The sequence below is a fragment of the Syngnathus acus genome, chromosome 3 (assembly GCF_901709675.1).
Source record: "Syngnathus acus chromosome 3, fSynAcu1.2, whole genome shotgun sequence".
Taxonomy (NCBI): domain Eukaryota; kingdom Metazoa; phylum Chordata; class Actinopteri; order Syngnathiformes; family Syngnathidae; genus Syngnathus; species Syngnathus acus.
In genome coordinates this window covers 20,101,102-20,116,976 of record NC_051089.1, presented here as the reverse complement: position 1 = coordinate 20,116,976, position 15,875 = coordinate 20,101,102, and the positions used below count along the sequence as shown (strand labels likewise).

General features: G+C 42.5%; 1 protein-coding gene across 1 annotated transcript in view; it reads left to right on the top strand.

The window, feature by feature from the left end:
- LOC119120154 (cell migration inducing hyaluronidase 1) overlaps window positions 1-15,875 on the top strand; it is a 202,252-nt gene that overhangs the window by 89,452 nt on the left and 96,925 nt on the right. Inside the window, exons 2-3 of the mRNA XM_037246786.1 lie at window positions 1,298-1,464; window positions 7,448-7,585. Coding sequence (XP_037102681.1) covers window positions 1,380-1,464; window positions 7,448-7,585 — 223 coding nt within the window. The 5' untranslated portion in view covers window positions 1,298-1,379. The remainder of the gene's footprint in view (window positions 1-1,297; window positions 1,465-7,447; window positions 7,586-15,875) is intronic.

The window sequence follows — 15,875 nt, the reverse complement described above, 5'->3', positions numbered from 1 at the left end:
ATTATTACATTTTACATTATATAGTGGATCAATTATTTGACAGTGTGTCTCAAGGACTCAAACCTTTTTGTTTGATCGCGTTACCCATTTGCCTCATTTTGTCAGGTGGTAATGTGAACTCATTGAACTCAGACTGTTCAAAGTCACCCTTGTACTTCTATTCCACAAATGACGTTGTTAAATCTACTTTTACCACAATTTAAATATCTTCAACAATTGGGGCTTTGCCAAGAAAAACACAAATTCTAGTGCGACTCGGATCTGAAACCTGGAATGCTTTCTGGTGGAAATGATACAGGGTAATATGTGTATAGACATCATTTTCACAAATTATTGATCTCACATTTGATATTTTTAATATTCCAAACATTGAAGCTCAGAAAGAAAAAAAACAAGTCTAGAACATTTGCTCACCCTGGACTCCCACAGTGCATAACACTCTCTCACATTGATAATAATGACATAGATCAGTTGTTTGACTTCAGTTCAGCATTTAACTGAGTCACACTCTCAAAGATAAATCACACAACTCACAGATAGACCAGGGAATCACTGTTTCATATTATTGACTTTTCTGACCGATATGCCCCGACCGGTTCAGCTAGACCTCCACCACTCCTCTATCCTCATCCAAAACAAGGCCTTTCCATGGACTAAAATCACCGATCAGCTTTTTCCCTATCACCAGCATACGACAGCATACTAAGTCACAATAATGAAAAAATGAAATAGATAGCTAATTATTTTTTTTTTTTCAAATCTTGAACATTATAGTGTTTCTTTGCGCTCATTTTCCCTCAGTGATCTCCCCAAATGCCTGTATAGGCTAATTAAATACTACAACTAAGGTTGGGCTACGCGGCACAAAGATTCTGCCATTTATTTACTAATAGAAGTCTGCAGGTGAGCTTTTTATTCTAGCAGTTAACCCGTTCAGTGGGCAATTGGTGATGCTGAGTTATTTCTACACATCTGTATTCAGGATAAATCTACCATAATCAAAAAGCCTCCAATTTTATGAGTTAAATCATTTTTTATTTCAAAACCTTATAATGGGGTGTAATTTAGTGACCGAGCAATATGTTAGGTCAAATTGTGGCACATAATTAAAATGTAAGACAAAAGCCAAGTCACATCCCTTGAAATTTTTAGTAAAAGGTTAATCATCATAAATGCTAAAATTAAAAGAATTGTGCTGTTGTGCTGGAATCTCAGGTCAAGCTATGTCTAAATAGAGTCTAGATTTTTAAAGATGTGCATGTCATGTGAAATTCTCTTTGCATATTTTCTTTTTCAGATTTTTTTGATTACCACTCCCTGTGAACTCCACTTCATCTGCAGTCCAGTGGGAGGTCCGAAACAACCTTAAGGCCTCTGGCATGAGGTTGTTCAGTGGGAAGCCGAGAGAGATGAAGACATGTTTTGTGTTTGTTGCAGCTCTGCTGTTCCCTACCATCGAAGCATGTGAGTTGTGGAATTTTCACTACCTCAAGTATTTCTAAATAGAATAGGTGAGTTAAGGGTACATAAAAGACTACATAATCAATAGTCAAAACCATACTTCAGCAATATTCAAACAGTTATTTTTGTTATGGAGAGAATGTTGTGCTCCTTGATCCATCACCTTTCAGTGGTGGCGACGTACGTATGTGCTCCCCAATGTTCCTTGAAGATAATTTGCACAAAGCCCCTGGTAGGGTTACTCTTTACAAATAGATGAAGGGACCAAACACAGGAGACCCCATATAAATCAAAATAAAATATTTGGAACTCTGCGTCTTCGCCTAGTCACTGGTCACTAGAGCTGAAGGACGTTGAAGGACGCTGCCCATTCATTTGTACCCAGCAAATTCGCCTGTCCAAATTCACCATGGCTTATACGGTCAACAGAGGCAGAGCTTCCAGGGCTGCAAAGAACCCAGCCTTTGCAATGGCCTTTGGAGCCTGTGAATTTGGACACAGCATTTGTGTGCAGAACTTGTGATGTGCAGAAAATCTCCTCACACTCATCACACCACATCCTTGCTGTAGCCCAAATTAGAACAAATTGGTGGAAATGTCTGCATGCGAGAGATTTAGAGCGATCATTTCTCTAATTACATTTCCATAGAGTTTGATGGATGCTATCTCGCCCAGTCTTCAAACACGGACATATACATAAGGGACGCTGAAATTCACATTGACGCCCATGCACTACTCTGTGAGTGCATTAATTTCCAAATGTAGACTGACTGGTGCATCATGGACTAACAATAGGCCCCTTGTGCCTGAAGCCACAGGGGAGCCATTTTATATTGCCAATGTTACTGACGACATATTTTTTTTGATGAAAACACTGACTGCACAGGTATAGAGATTGGCAACTTAAGATGGCTTCACTCTCCCAATGGCGAGTAAACGGCATTTTTAGTCAATTCTATGTATGTCTATGTGTTCAAACTCTTGCCAGCCCAAATTTGAATGCCTCCCTGGTGAGTTGTTCAGGGCGTGTCCCATTAGGCGAAGGCCTTAAGTATGACCCGGGCATGCTGGAGAGACTGTCTCTCAGCTGGCTTGAAAACGATTTGGGATACCCCAGGAGGAGCAGCACGAAGCGACTAGGGAGAGGGAAGTCTCAATCAGAGCCGTTGTGCAAACCAGGGCTGTGGACTCGGTTCGGACTCGGGGACTCTGACTCGGTCGGACTCGGTCATTTTTGCCGGACTCGGACTCGGTGCTGATTTTGACCGAGTCCACCGAGTCCGACAATAAAAGAAAGAGGCAAGACGCAGCCAGAGAGTGTCAGGTTACAGTCAGCGCGGTAGGAGTTGGAAGAAGCAGTAAAAACTCCACCAAACTCGTCGTAATGACCCGTGATATATGTTATATCCTTACTATTTTCCAGGGTCTTAGATAGCAGGAATAGGTCGGACAACGACGTGAATGATAACTGCTTTATTCCTTACTCACAGTGCGTTCACAGGGCGTACCAGAACAACACAGAATGCCCATCCCACTTCCGGGGGTTTTCTACTACGGAATTTGAGTTAGCCCAAAATACACAACATCTCTTCCCCTCTTACAATGAACGTGCTATATGCATGAACAACATAGTCTTATGCACCTATAACTTGACATCTTCAAGATCTATCAATAACTACCATTAAACAATTATCATATATGGTCCAGACAATTATGACAATAATATTCCCATGAAACCTTAACTTTGGGTGAGGGTGGACTACCTCGAATTATACCGAATTATAGCGAAAAACCGATGTCGTACGGCGTCGTACGGCGTCAACACTATGTTGTTTTCAATAAAAACATGAAGAACTCACGTTTGCGTCAGTCAATTTTAATTTTTATAAAGGATTATTCTCATTTGATGTCTTTAAATTCATCCGCGTTCTGCCATTGAAGCGGGGTGCATTCAAAGACCAGTCGTACAGACGGAAACGTTTTGTGATCAAATCTTTCATAACGAGAATGATTTGAGTGAATTGATTTGAATGAATAATTGAGAAGAAATTTCAGTTCTGAAGGCTCCTTTTGTCCCAAGCAAAGTGACAGATGGCGGGGAGGGGGGATAAAAATTGTAAAATCAATTCACTCAAATCATTCTTGTTATGAAAGATTTGATCACAAAACGTGTGGCTTTTTCTTAAATGAACACGTTTGACATTGCTATCGTGTCAGCTTTTAATTATATTGCGCTGTCATGTTAAAGCAAATTAATAAATGCAACAATATTAATTTGCTTTGAAAATACCTGAGTAATAAAATAAAATGGATGGATGGATGAATGATGATCACAATTAAGTATAAAGTCTCCTTTGTAATATATACTCCTTGTAGCCTGTACCCAAAAAGAGGAGTTTCTTTGCATCGAGGTTTATGCAAAGAGCTCACGTAATTATATTGTTGCGTTTTGGTGAAGTGAATGAGTGTTCCGTCTGTACGACTGGTCTTTGAATGCACCCCGCTTCAATGGCAGAACGCGGATGAATTTAAAGGCATCAAATGAGAATAATCCTTTATAAAAATTAAAATTGACTGACGCAAACGTGAGTTCTTCATGTTTTTATTGAAAACAACATAGTGCTGACGCCGTACGACATGGGTTTTTCGCTTTCCAAATAAGGGGTCGTCACTAATTATTTGTGTTTAGATAAATGTCTGAGCTATAATGGTGTAATTAATGATTAAAACTTGAAAGTATCTGTTTATTGTATTCGTTTATATGTTTAATAAGAGAAAGCCATCACAAAACTATTGTAATTATTTAGATTTTGATCTAAATTAGCCTTGAATAAAGACTAAGCAGTCACATGAATTAACAGAAAAAATGGACAGCCGGACTCGGACTCAGACTCGGACTCGGACTCATGGTCAAGAGGCCGGACTCAGACTCGGACTCGGTGCAAAAATCCGACCGAGTCCACAGCCCTAGTGCAAACATTTAAAAAAAAAAATTCAATAGATAGTTCATGTTTTCATAAAGACCTACTCTTTATGACACACTCAACCATACACCCCAACATAGCACACACAATATACTCAATATGAGGGTGTGGTGAAACCTGGCAACGTCAATTAAGTCAAACTCAAAAGACAAATGAAAACCTGAACCATGAATACCACAAAACACAAGTTAAGATGGCTTCAAACACCACCAGTTGAGAATTACTGCTTTACACTCTTTTTTGTATTATCAAAGTAATTGAAATTTTAATGGGTTCCCTACAGTTACTCATTTACTCATAGTTCAAACATAATATCTACTTTGCAGAGGTCTCCCTCCCTCCTGTTTCTCTCTGTGAACAATGTAATTTTAGACACAGCTTTTCTTGATGTCTTGATACAATGGTCACGTAAAAATTGTCATCCCACATGCCCTGCAGAGGAAATGCAAGCTAGATTAGTGTTTTCCTATCAGTTACACAGTGACTAATAATTAGAATTTTTTTTAAATTGAAGGACAGCTGGTGTGTCCATAAATCACAGTCTGCCGACTGTACTAAACGACCTCATCTCGCCAATATTCTTAAGTTTACTAAGAACAGATTTAACAACAACATGCTCACAAAAAGCTGATGACAAAAGCCTGTTGTGATTACAATGATTAAAACCAAATGCATGTAGTTTTCACTATTTGAGCCTCCCCTGCATTCCTTTGAATCTTGACATAGTAAACTCTGCCAACTGATGGTTCTGCCTAATATAGCGGGTAAACATAGGTTTTGACTAGGGGTGTAACGATTCATCGATACACATCGATTAATCGATATAATGCTCTACGATTTGTTGGCATCGATGCTAAACGTAAACATCGATCTATATCGCCCGTTTTTGACCTCGGACATTAGACGCGACTTTATTTTGAAATCCAGTTCATTGTTGCTTGCTTCCTCTTTCCGGGAGCAGTGCGCGGCGTGTTGTGTTGTGAGCAGAGCAGGCACGTGAAAGGGGAGCCGACAACTACGCGGCTCCTGGGCTAGTGCTATGGCTAGTGTCCAAGAAGACGAGGAAATTCGCTCCCCTTTGGGCTTCAAGTCATTCGTTTGGAAGCACTTTGTAATTTCCTAAATAAAGAGTTTGCAGTAGCTTGTTGATTTTGCGTATGAATTGTTATAAATCAGGATATTGTTCTATATCGATCGTAGAGCACTATATCGTGATGTATCGTGAATGAATCACAGCAGGCTTTAAGATATCGGCAAATATCGTATCGTGTTTCTTTGTATCGATATGATATCGTATCGTGACAAAACCCGCGATTTACACCCCTAGTTTTGACAGCTCAATTGAGTTTTGAAATGTGATGCCACACATAACAAGGAAAAAAAATCTCAATTTATTCATACTGCTTTTATAACGTGTGGAGTATTCATGATGACCAACACAGCACACACACACATACAGTATAACGATGTCCAGCATTGTACCAAGACTGGTTTGTGAGAGGCACAGTGGTGCTGCAGGTCATCTAGACTGCCTGGAAAATACAAACAAGAGGCAAGAATTGTCGTAGAAGAAGAACTTGAGGGAGCTAGGCTGACTGTCTGCTAATTATATTGTGGTTGGAAACACAATTTTTACTGTGGTGAATGACATGACAGATATGTTACACAACCTCCTAAACCCCTCCAGCACTCCTCTATTTGTGTTTGGCAACATCTTCAGGTAACTTCCTAATTGGCTACTGTTCTGTTTTCTGTTTACAATAAAATCGGAGAGGAGAAATTTTTAGAAAACGTTCTTTTAGAGACCAGATAATCAGACAGCAATGGATGAAAAATGCTCAGATTTGACCCACGTGTGTGTGTTTATGTGTGTGTGTGCATGTGTGTGTGTTTGTGTTTGTGTGTGTGTGTGTGTGTGTGTGTGTGTGTGTGTGTGTGTGTGTGTGTGTGTGTGTGTGTGTGTGTGTGTGTGTGTGTGTGTGTGTGTGTGTGTGTGTGTGTGTGTGTGTGTGTGTATATACTCTCCTAAAAGATAGAATAATGGAATACTGGCTTCATTGTCACAACTAAACAGGCATTCTTTGCACACAGCAGATAAAAATCCATTTGCACCTTGCTTCTTATCAATACATGGTAACTCCACTGGGAAATCTATTTGACATTGGAAAGCCCAAACCAGTAAATGCCATTGATGTGTCTATTTGGCGGCAGGGAGATGGGGCAACCACTCACACTGATCACAAAATTGAAACTCAACTGGAGAGATGCAACATTTATACAGTGAGACTCAGTGGTTTCAGGCAACAGACACAAATTGTATTGTACTGACTTAAAATTAAATTACATATATTTTCCCCAATTTAGTTGAACAGTACTTCATGATTTACTGTTAGCTACTCTTCTGAGCAATATTTAACGGTCGAATCCGGAAGGAATTGTTTAAATATTGATGGACTTTTATAATGTAAGATTATGTGACATTATGCAATATAAGCTCAGTGGCCTAGTGGTAGAGTGTCCGCCCTGAGACTGGAAGGTTGTGGGTTCAAACCCCGCCGGGTCATACCAAAGACTATAAAAATGGGACCCATTGCCTCCCTGCTTGGCACTCAGCATTAAGGGTTGGAATTGGGGGGTTAGATCACCAACTGATTCCCGAGCGCGGCACCGCTGCTGCTCACTGCTCCCCTCTCCCCCAGGGGATGGATTAAAATCACATGGGGATGGGTTAAATGCAGAGGACAAATTTCACCACACCCAGGTGTGTAAGTGACGAACATTGGGACTTTAACTTTAACTTTAACTTTATATTTCTTCCTAGTAATTTATTGTATGTTTGGGCTGGAAATCTGAAAATCCAGACTGTGCACTGCGAGATTTCAGAGCAAAACCTAATAGTGCAGCTAATATAGATGAAGAAATGGCGCTATGGTATTATAACTCCTATGGTTCTGTGAATTACGGTAAATATAGCTGTTGTTCCCTCCGTCATACTCTTTCAGTGTGTCCTGACAAAGAACCAGGGCTGAAGCCATGGATGCCGGGACATAGTAAACATCATCGTGTTGTCATCAGTTATGGCAGGAAGGTCCTCCTCACAACTTCCGCGACTGTGCACTCCATTGAAATTCTTAACGGAGGTGAGGCAAACCAATCCATTTTTACCCTTTGTTTTTAATCTGTGGAGTAGCATTGTTTTCGATGCAACAGAAGTACCAAGGTCATTCTTAAATCTGCTTTAAAACAATAATGTCTGCATTGCTGCATCATCACTTTAGTTACCAACTACCGTATTGGCCCGAATATAGGACGACTCTGATTTTAAGACGACCCCCTCTTTTTCAAGACTCAAGTTTGAAAAAATACTTTTTGAACACCAAATTTAATTTTTATACAGAAAATAATTACAGTACATCTGAAACAAATGATTATAACAATATACCGTATTTTTCGGACTATAAGTCGTGTTTTTTTTTAATAGTTTGGGTGGGGGGGCAACTTATACTCAGGTGCGGCTTATATGTTTTATATATATATATTTTTTTTTTTCTTTTTTTTTTCTCGCCTTTTCACCTGCCCACTGCGTATCTCTGGAGCTCTGCTCGCACCTCTCTGTTCCCGCTCCCAATGACTACGAGCTACGCTAGCCAGCTAGCCAACCCACCACCTACCTCCCGGCTCTGAGCCTGTAGCTGCTTGCTCTTGGCTCGGCAAACGGCTTCAACCCAACTCTCTGGCCACTTGGCCGGTGTCCTCGGGGGGAGCACCCGCTCGCTGCGAGCTCGCCGGTCGTGGCTCGGCTGTGTGCCGCCATGACACACTGGGGCGTGCCGTTTGCACAGGTACAGTCGGGATTGACCAACACCACCACCCACTCCACCAACATCACGACTCGGTCCACTGCTGCTTCCATGCACTTCACTGCCTACCAACTTCTAGCTAACCAGCTACTAGCCATTTCTACCATTTTATCTGGATTATTCCCAGCTGCTGTCACGTCTCATCTCCTCCATGAATTATCACTTCTGCTACTCCGGGCTTCCATTCCACCAACTTCTCGTCCATTTGTCTACACTGCTGCTGATCTTCATCATCTCAACAATAATCAATGTCTCCCTGCTGCTGCTGCCTCAGCTGCCAGCAAGGCTGGGATCCTCCGCCGTCGCCGCTACATCCACCGTAGCTCCGGACTATCTTTTAACCGACATTTCCCTGATGGCTCACCTATCCCCTCTTTCTGGACTACCTCTCGCCCCCCTGTCACCCCCACCTCCCGTACTGTCAACCTCGACAATCTCCGCTCCCCCACCCCAGCTCCTTCATCCATCTCCCTCGCGCTGCTGAACTGTCGCTCCCTCTCCAACAAATCACTAGTTATTTTCGAACTACTATTGGACAATAATTTGGATCTGCTCCTTCTCTGTGAAACATGGCAACAGCCCCTGGACTATTTTTCTCTCAACCAAGCCACTCCGTCCAACTACAGCTACATCGCCAAACCCCGCCTCTCTGGGCGAGGAGGTGGGATTGCTGTCCTCCATAAGCGGTCCCTACCCATCACTGAATTGGACCTCAACCTCCCATCTATTTCATCCTTTGAATATCTCGCTTTTTCCCTCCCCAACTCTACTAGTGCTGTTCTTATCTACCGCCCCCCAAAGTCACATCCGTCTTTTCTTTCTGAACTCTCTGAACTCCTCACCATCGTATCCTCAGTCTCCTATCGCCTCCTACTCATCGGTGACTTCAACATCCACATCGACCAGCCAACTGCTCCACTGACATCTGACTTCATCTCCCTTCTGGACTGCTTTCATCTCACCCAGCACATCAACTTCCCCACCCACACCAAAGGCCACACGCTGGATATAGTATGCTCCTCCTTTCCACTCACATCCAACCCCCGTCCTCTCACCTTTCCACTGTCAGATCATCTCTGCATCCTCTTCTCCGCCCCTCTACCCTTGCCTCATAATTCCACAAAACGCACCATCTCCTACCGCAACATCAAGACTGTAAACCCAATCACGCTTTGCCAGCTCTTATCCTCTGCCCTTCCCTCCGACCCCACTTCTTCCTCCCCTGATGACCTTGCCACAATGCTCAACAACATCCTTTCTGACTCCCTTGATTCCCTAGCCCCCTGGAAAACTTCCTCTGTTACATTCACTAACTCTGCCCCTTGGTACACCCCGGAACTCCGCTCCATGAAACAAACTGGCCGTCAACTTGAACGCCTCTACAAAAGAACCCGCCTCACCGTCCATGCCGAAACCTTCAAACAACACATCTCCTCCTATCGTGATGCTCTTCTTGCTGCCAAATCTGCTTACTTCTCATCTCTCATTAATAACACCAACCGGAACCCCCGCATACTGTTCTCCACCGTCAACAAATTGCTCCAGCCACCGGCCACCAAGCCACCCTCCTCACCCGCCCTCTGTAACTCCTTCCTTGTCAACTTTAACAACAAAATCGCCCAAATCAACAGTTCTCTGACCGACACCATCAATAACTCCTCCTCCCCCATCTCCCCTGCTCTCCTGCCCCCCCTTCCTGACCTCCCGCCCTTCCCCTCTCTCACTGCCTTCTCCCTTGTCGACTCCTCCACCATCCTAGACATCATTACCGCATCCAAGACAACCACATGCTCTTAACCTTAACTAAGGCCTGCCTCCCTGTCCTCCTCCCTCACCTCACCACCCTTTTTAATCAGTCTCTATCCCTTGGCCCCTTTCCCACTGTCTATAAACTTGCAGCCATCCTCCCCATCCTCAAAAAGCCCACCTTGGACCCACTCAACCTCTCCAACTACCATCCCATCTCCAACCTTTCATTATTTTCCAAAACCCTTGAACGCATTGTCTCCGCCCAACTCCACACCCATCTCCAGTCCAACAACCTCTATGAACCCTTCCAGTCCGGATTCCGCCCACTTCACAGCACCGAAACAGCTCTTGTTAAAGTCACCAACGATCTCCTCATTTCTGCTCTGGTGCCCTCAACATCCTACTACTACTTGACCTTAGCGCAGCCTTTGACACTGTGAACCATTCCATCCTCCTCCAAAGGCTGCGCCAACTAGGTGTTGAGGGCACTGCACTCGACTGGCTCACCTCCTATCTCACCAACAGAAACCAGTTCATCTCTCTCTCCGGTCACACATCCATCCTCTCCCCAGTTACACAAGGGGTCCCCCAAGGCTCAGTTCTTGGCCCCCTCCTATTCATCTGTTACCTCTTTCCCCTTGGTACTGTCATCCGCAAACTCAATCTGGACTTGCACTGCTACGCTGATGACACCCAGATCTATATACGTACCACACCAACCCGTAACCCTTCCCTCACCCACTTTGAAACCTGCATCTCTACAATAAAAACATGGCTGACCCACAACTTTCTCAAACTCAACAGTGACAAAACAGAGCTCCTCCTCATAGGCACTAAATCCTCCCGTAATAAAACTGGATCCATCACACTCACCATTGACTCCTCAAACATCACTCCCTCCCCTCTGGCACGCAACCTTGGTGTTATTTTTGACCCCACACTGTCCTTCCACCCTCATGTTAGCTCAGTTGTCAAGACCTCCTACTTCCACCTCCGACGCATCGCCAAAATCCGGCACTGCCTCTCTCTCCCTGCCGCTGAATCCCTCATCCACGCCTTCATCTCATCCTGGCTTGACTACTGCAACTCCCTTCTCACTGGAATCACTGCTCACTCACTCCATAGACTTCAACTAGTCCAAAACTCTGCTGCCCGCCTCCTTACCCACACTCGGTCCCATGAACACATCACTCCTGTTCTCCACTCTCTTCACTGGCTCCCCATTAAGGAGCGTATCATCTTCAAGATACTCCTCCTCACCTTCAAAGCCCTTCACCACCTGGCTCCCACTTACCTATCCGACCTCCTTGTCCCCTACTGCCCCAACCGTCCCCTCCGATCCTCCAATACTTCACGTCTGACAGTCCCAAAATCTAAACTCAAATCCTTCGGTGACAGAGCCTTCTCCTGCACATCACTCCTCTGGAACTCTCTCCCTCAGTCTGTCTGTGACTCACCCACACTCCCCATATTTAAGTCCCGTCTAAAAACGTACCTCTTCTCTCAAGCTCATGACCTCCCCTACCCATAACTGGTTTCCTCTTCTTAATTTTATCCAATTGTTTCTTCCCCGTCCCCCTCCCCCTCCCCTCATGTATGTCTTTGCCTTGTTCCCTGTAAGCGTCTTTGGGTTTTTGAAAAGCGCTATACAAATTTAATGAATTATTATTATTATTATATGTGAAATTATTCACAAATTTTTACCTGATCATTAACACATTACTTACTTACTAGTATAGTTGATCACTTCACATGTTATTTTCACTTTAAACCGCATTATGGCTGTGGAATAATTGGAGCCTCACTGACAATGAGTTCCATTCACTGACTTCCGGAGTCAGGGGATTTAATGATTTGGAGTGACACAGATGGTTCGATAAACTTGTTATTTATGTTATAGTTATTTGACATATAGTTTATTTAGAGTAGCAACGTGTATGTTGTTAGACTTCAGTAGTTTCCGATTGTCTAGCGAGGTCGTGAAGGCAGCGGGGGGGGGGGGGGACACGGGAAGAGCGATCCAGGGCGCTTGCTTGGAGCACACACACATATGTTGAGCTCTTGTTTTCTGAAATAAAGAGCCGCTTACCAAACCCACGTCTTGCCTGGTACTTTGGTAACGCTACAATATAGTTATATACGTAGATCTGTGGAATAATTGGAGCCGCAACTGACGACGAGGCTGACGACGAGGCTGACGTCAGCGGCGCACGTAGGTCTGGAGTAAACAGCTGTTTTTTTGTTTTTGTTTTATTGACAGAGGATGAATATTCCGATGGATTTAATGATTTGGAGTGACACGGATGGTTCGTTAAAATTTTTGTTTATACTACATTTATAAGATATATCTAGTTTGACGTCAGGGGCGCACGTAGTTCCGGCGTCAACAGCTGTGTTTTTTTTTTTTTGACACAAGTGACACAAGACCAAGATTCCGATGGATTTAATGATTTGGAGTGACACGGATGGTTCAATAAAATTGTTGTTCATATTATTGTTATTTGATATATAGTTTATATATTGTTATATGAAATTAACTCCCTGGATTAAATCCGAGGTTACAAGTCTTGGTGTTATCTTAGATTCAGATCTAAGCTTCAGGTCCCACATTAACAAGGTGACCAAAACATCATTTTTCCACCTTAGAAATATAGCCAAAGTAAGAGCGTTCATAAATCAAAATGATGCTGAGAAACTGATTCATGCCTTTATTTCAAGCCGGCTTGACTACTGTAATGCACTCTTTACTGGTCTCCCGAAAAAAACCACTGATAGACTTCAGCTCATCCAAAACGCTGCAGCTCGCCTATTAACCAGGACCAAGAAGAGAGAGCACATTAGACCAGTTCTAGCTGCTCTGCACTGGCTTCCTGTAACATTTAGAATTGATTTTAAAATCCTTCTCCTTCTATACAAAGCCCTCAACGGGCAGGGACCAAGCTACATTGCAAACTCTCTTGTTAGCTATATACCTCCAAGAACCCTGCGATCATCTGCTGCTGGTTTATTGGAGGCTCCCAGCAACAGCAGAAAGAAGATCGGTGATGCAGCCTTTGTTAATTACGCCCCCAAACTATGGAACACACTGCCAATAGGTATCAGGGAGGCCAGGTCGCTAGATATTTTCAAAACAAAACTTAAAACTCATTTCTTTACCCGAGCATTTAACTAATTACGTTTTGTAAATTTCATTTTAAGCCTAATTTTATCTTTATCTTTATTTTATTTTTTACCTTTTCTTAAAGATATATTCTTTATTTTATTAAAGCGTGCTCCTATTTTAAACTCACTTTATTAATTGTGTATGCATACATTAATGTTTTGTTTTTATGTATTCATGTTTTTCTTTCATTGTTGTAAAGCGCTTTGAGCTGCATTTCTTGTATGAAAGGTGCTATACAAATAAAATGTATTATTATTATTATTATTATTATATGGGCCTGTGGAATAATTTGAACTGCAACTGACAACGAGTCCGACGTTTACAGAAAGGACGACGAATTCGATCGATGGATTTAATGATTTGGAGTGACACAGATGGTTTGATAAACGTGCTATTTATTTTATAGTTATTTGAATAACTGTTAATGTTACGTCAGGCCCATTCTCAGCTCCTCGTTTGTGTTTATGTCACGTTAGCATACCGTATCGTTTAGCCTGTTGTTGCTGGTTCATGTCTGTTCTTGGTGCTGGATTTTTTCAAATAAATTTCCCCCAAAATGCGACTTAAACTCCGGTGGGACTTATACAGTGCCTTGCGAAAGTATTCGGCCCCCTTGAACCTTTTAACATTTCGCCACATTTCAGGCTTCAAACATAAAGATATAACATTTTAATTTTTTGTCAAGAATCGACAACAAGTGGGACACAATCGTGAAGTGGAACGAAATTTATTGGATAATTTAAACTTTTTTAACAAATAAAAAACTGAAAAGTGGGGCGTGCAATATTATTCGGCCCCTTTACTTTCAGTGCAGCAAACTCACTCCAGAAGTTCAGTGAGGATCTTTGAATGATCCAATGTTGTCCTAAATGACTGATGATGATAAATAGAATGCACCTGTGTGTAATCAAGTCTCCGTATAAATGCACCTGCTCTTTGATAGTCTCAGGGTTCTGTTTAAAGCGCAGAGAGAACCATGAAGGCAAAGGAACACACCAGGCAGGTCCGAGATACTGTTGTGGAGAAGTTTAAAGCTGGATTTGGATACAAAAAGATTTCCCAAGCTTTAAACATCTCAAGGAGCACTGTGCAAGCAATTATATTGAAATGGAAGGAGTATCAGACCACTGCAAATCTACCAAGACCCGGCCGTCCCTCCAAACTTTCATCTCAAACAAGGAGAAGACTGATCAGAGATGCAGCCAAGAGGCCCATGATCACTCTGGATGAACTGCAGATAACTACAGCTGAGGTAGGAGAGTCTGTCCATAGGACAACAGTCAGTCGTGCACTGCACAAATCTGGCCTTTATGGAAGAGTGGCAAGAAGAAAGCCATTTCTCAAAGATATCCATAAAAAGTCTCGTTTAAAGTTTGCCACAAGCCACCTGGGAGACACACCAAACATGTGGAAGAAGGTGCTCTGGTCAGATGAAACCAAAATCGAACTTTTTGGCCACAATGCAAAACGATATGTTTGGCGTAAAAGCAACACATCTCATCACCCTGAACACACCATCCCCACTGTCAAACATGGTGGTGGCAGCATCATGGTTTGGGCCTGCTTTTCTTCAGCAGGGACAGGGAAGATGGCTAAAATTGATGGGAAGATGGATGGAGCCAAATACAGGACCATTCTGGAAGAAAACCTGTTGGAGTCTGCAAAAGACCTGAGACTGGGACGGAGATTTATCTTCCAACAGGACAATGATCCAAAACATAGAGCCAAATCTACAATGGAATGGTTCACAAATAGACGTATCCAGGTGTTAGAATGGCCAAGTCAAAGTCCAGAATCCAATCGAGAATCTGTGGAAAGAGCTGAAGACTGCTGTTCACAAACGCTCTCCATCCAACCTCACTGAGCTCGAGCTGTTTTGCAAGGAAGAATGGGCAAGAATTCCAGTCTCTCGATGTGCAAAACTGATAGAGACATACCCCAAGCGACTTGCAGCTGTAATTGCAGCAAAAGGTGGCGCTACAAAGTATTAGCGCAAGGGGGCCGAATAATATTGCACGCCCCACTTTTCAGTATTTTATTTGTTAAAAAAGTTTAAATTATCCAATAAATTTCGTTCCACTTCACGATTGTGTCCCACTTGTTGATTCTTGACAAAAAATTAAAATTTTATATCTTTATGTTTGAAGCCTGAAATGTGGCGAAATGTTGAAAGGTTCAAGGGGGCCGAATACTTTCGCAAGGCACTGTATGTTTTTTTCCTCTTTATTGTGCATTTTATGGCTGATGCGACTTGTACTCCGGAGCGACTTTTAGTCCGAAAAATACGATATTCAAGAGAAAAAGCATGTTATTTTGCCTCATTCAAATCATGCAAAAACTGTCTATCACATCTTAATATCTGAACATTTAAATATGTAAACTAAAGTGCAATCACATTTGTAAATGAATGGCTTCTGGTTTTTGAAATGTAAAAAAACAATCTACTGTGATAAAACAACTAAATTGCAATAACTGCATTAACCATCAAAGTAAAGTCTAACTGTAACTGTAGTCTTGAAACAAATCTGAATCAGGAAAAACATTGCAATAAAATAATGCAAACTGCTACCGCTATTTTATTCTTCGTGACAGGGGTTCGCTTTGGCCTGGGGAGTTAAGTTCAGCATTCGCTTTGAAGATATCTGGTGCCATCTAGCG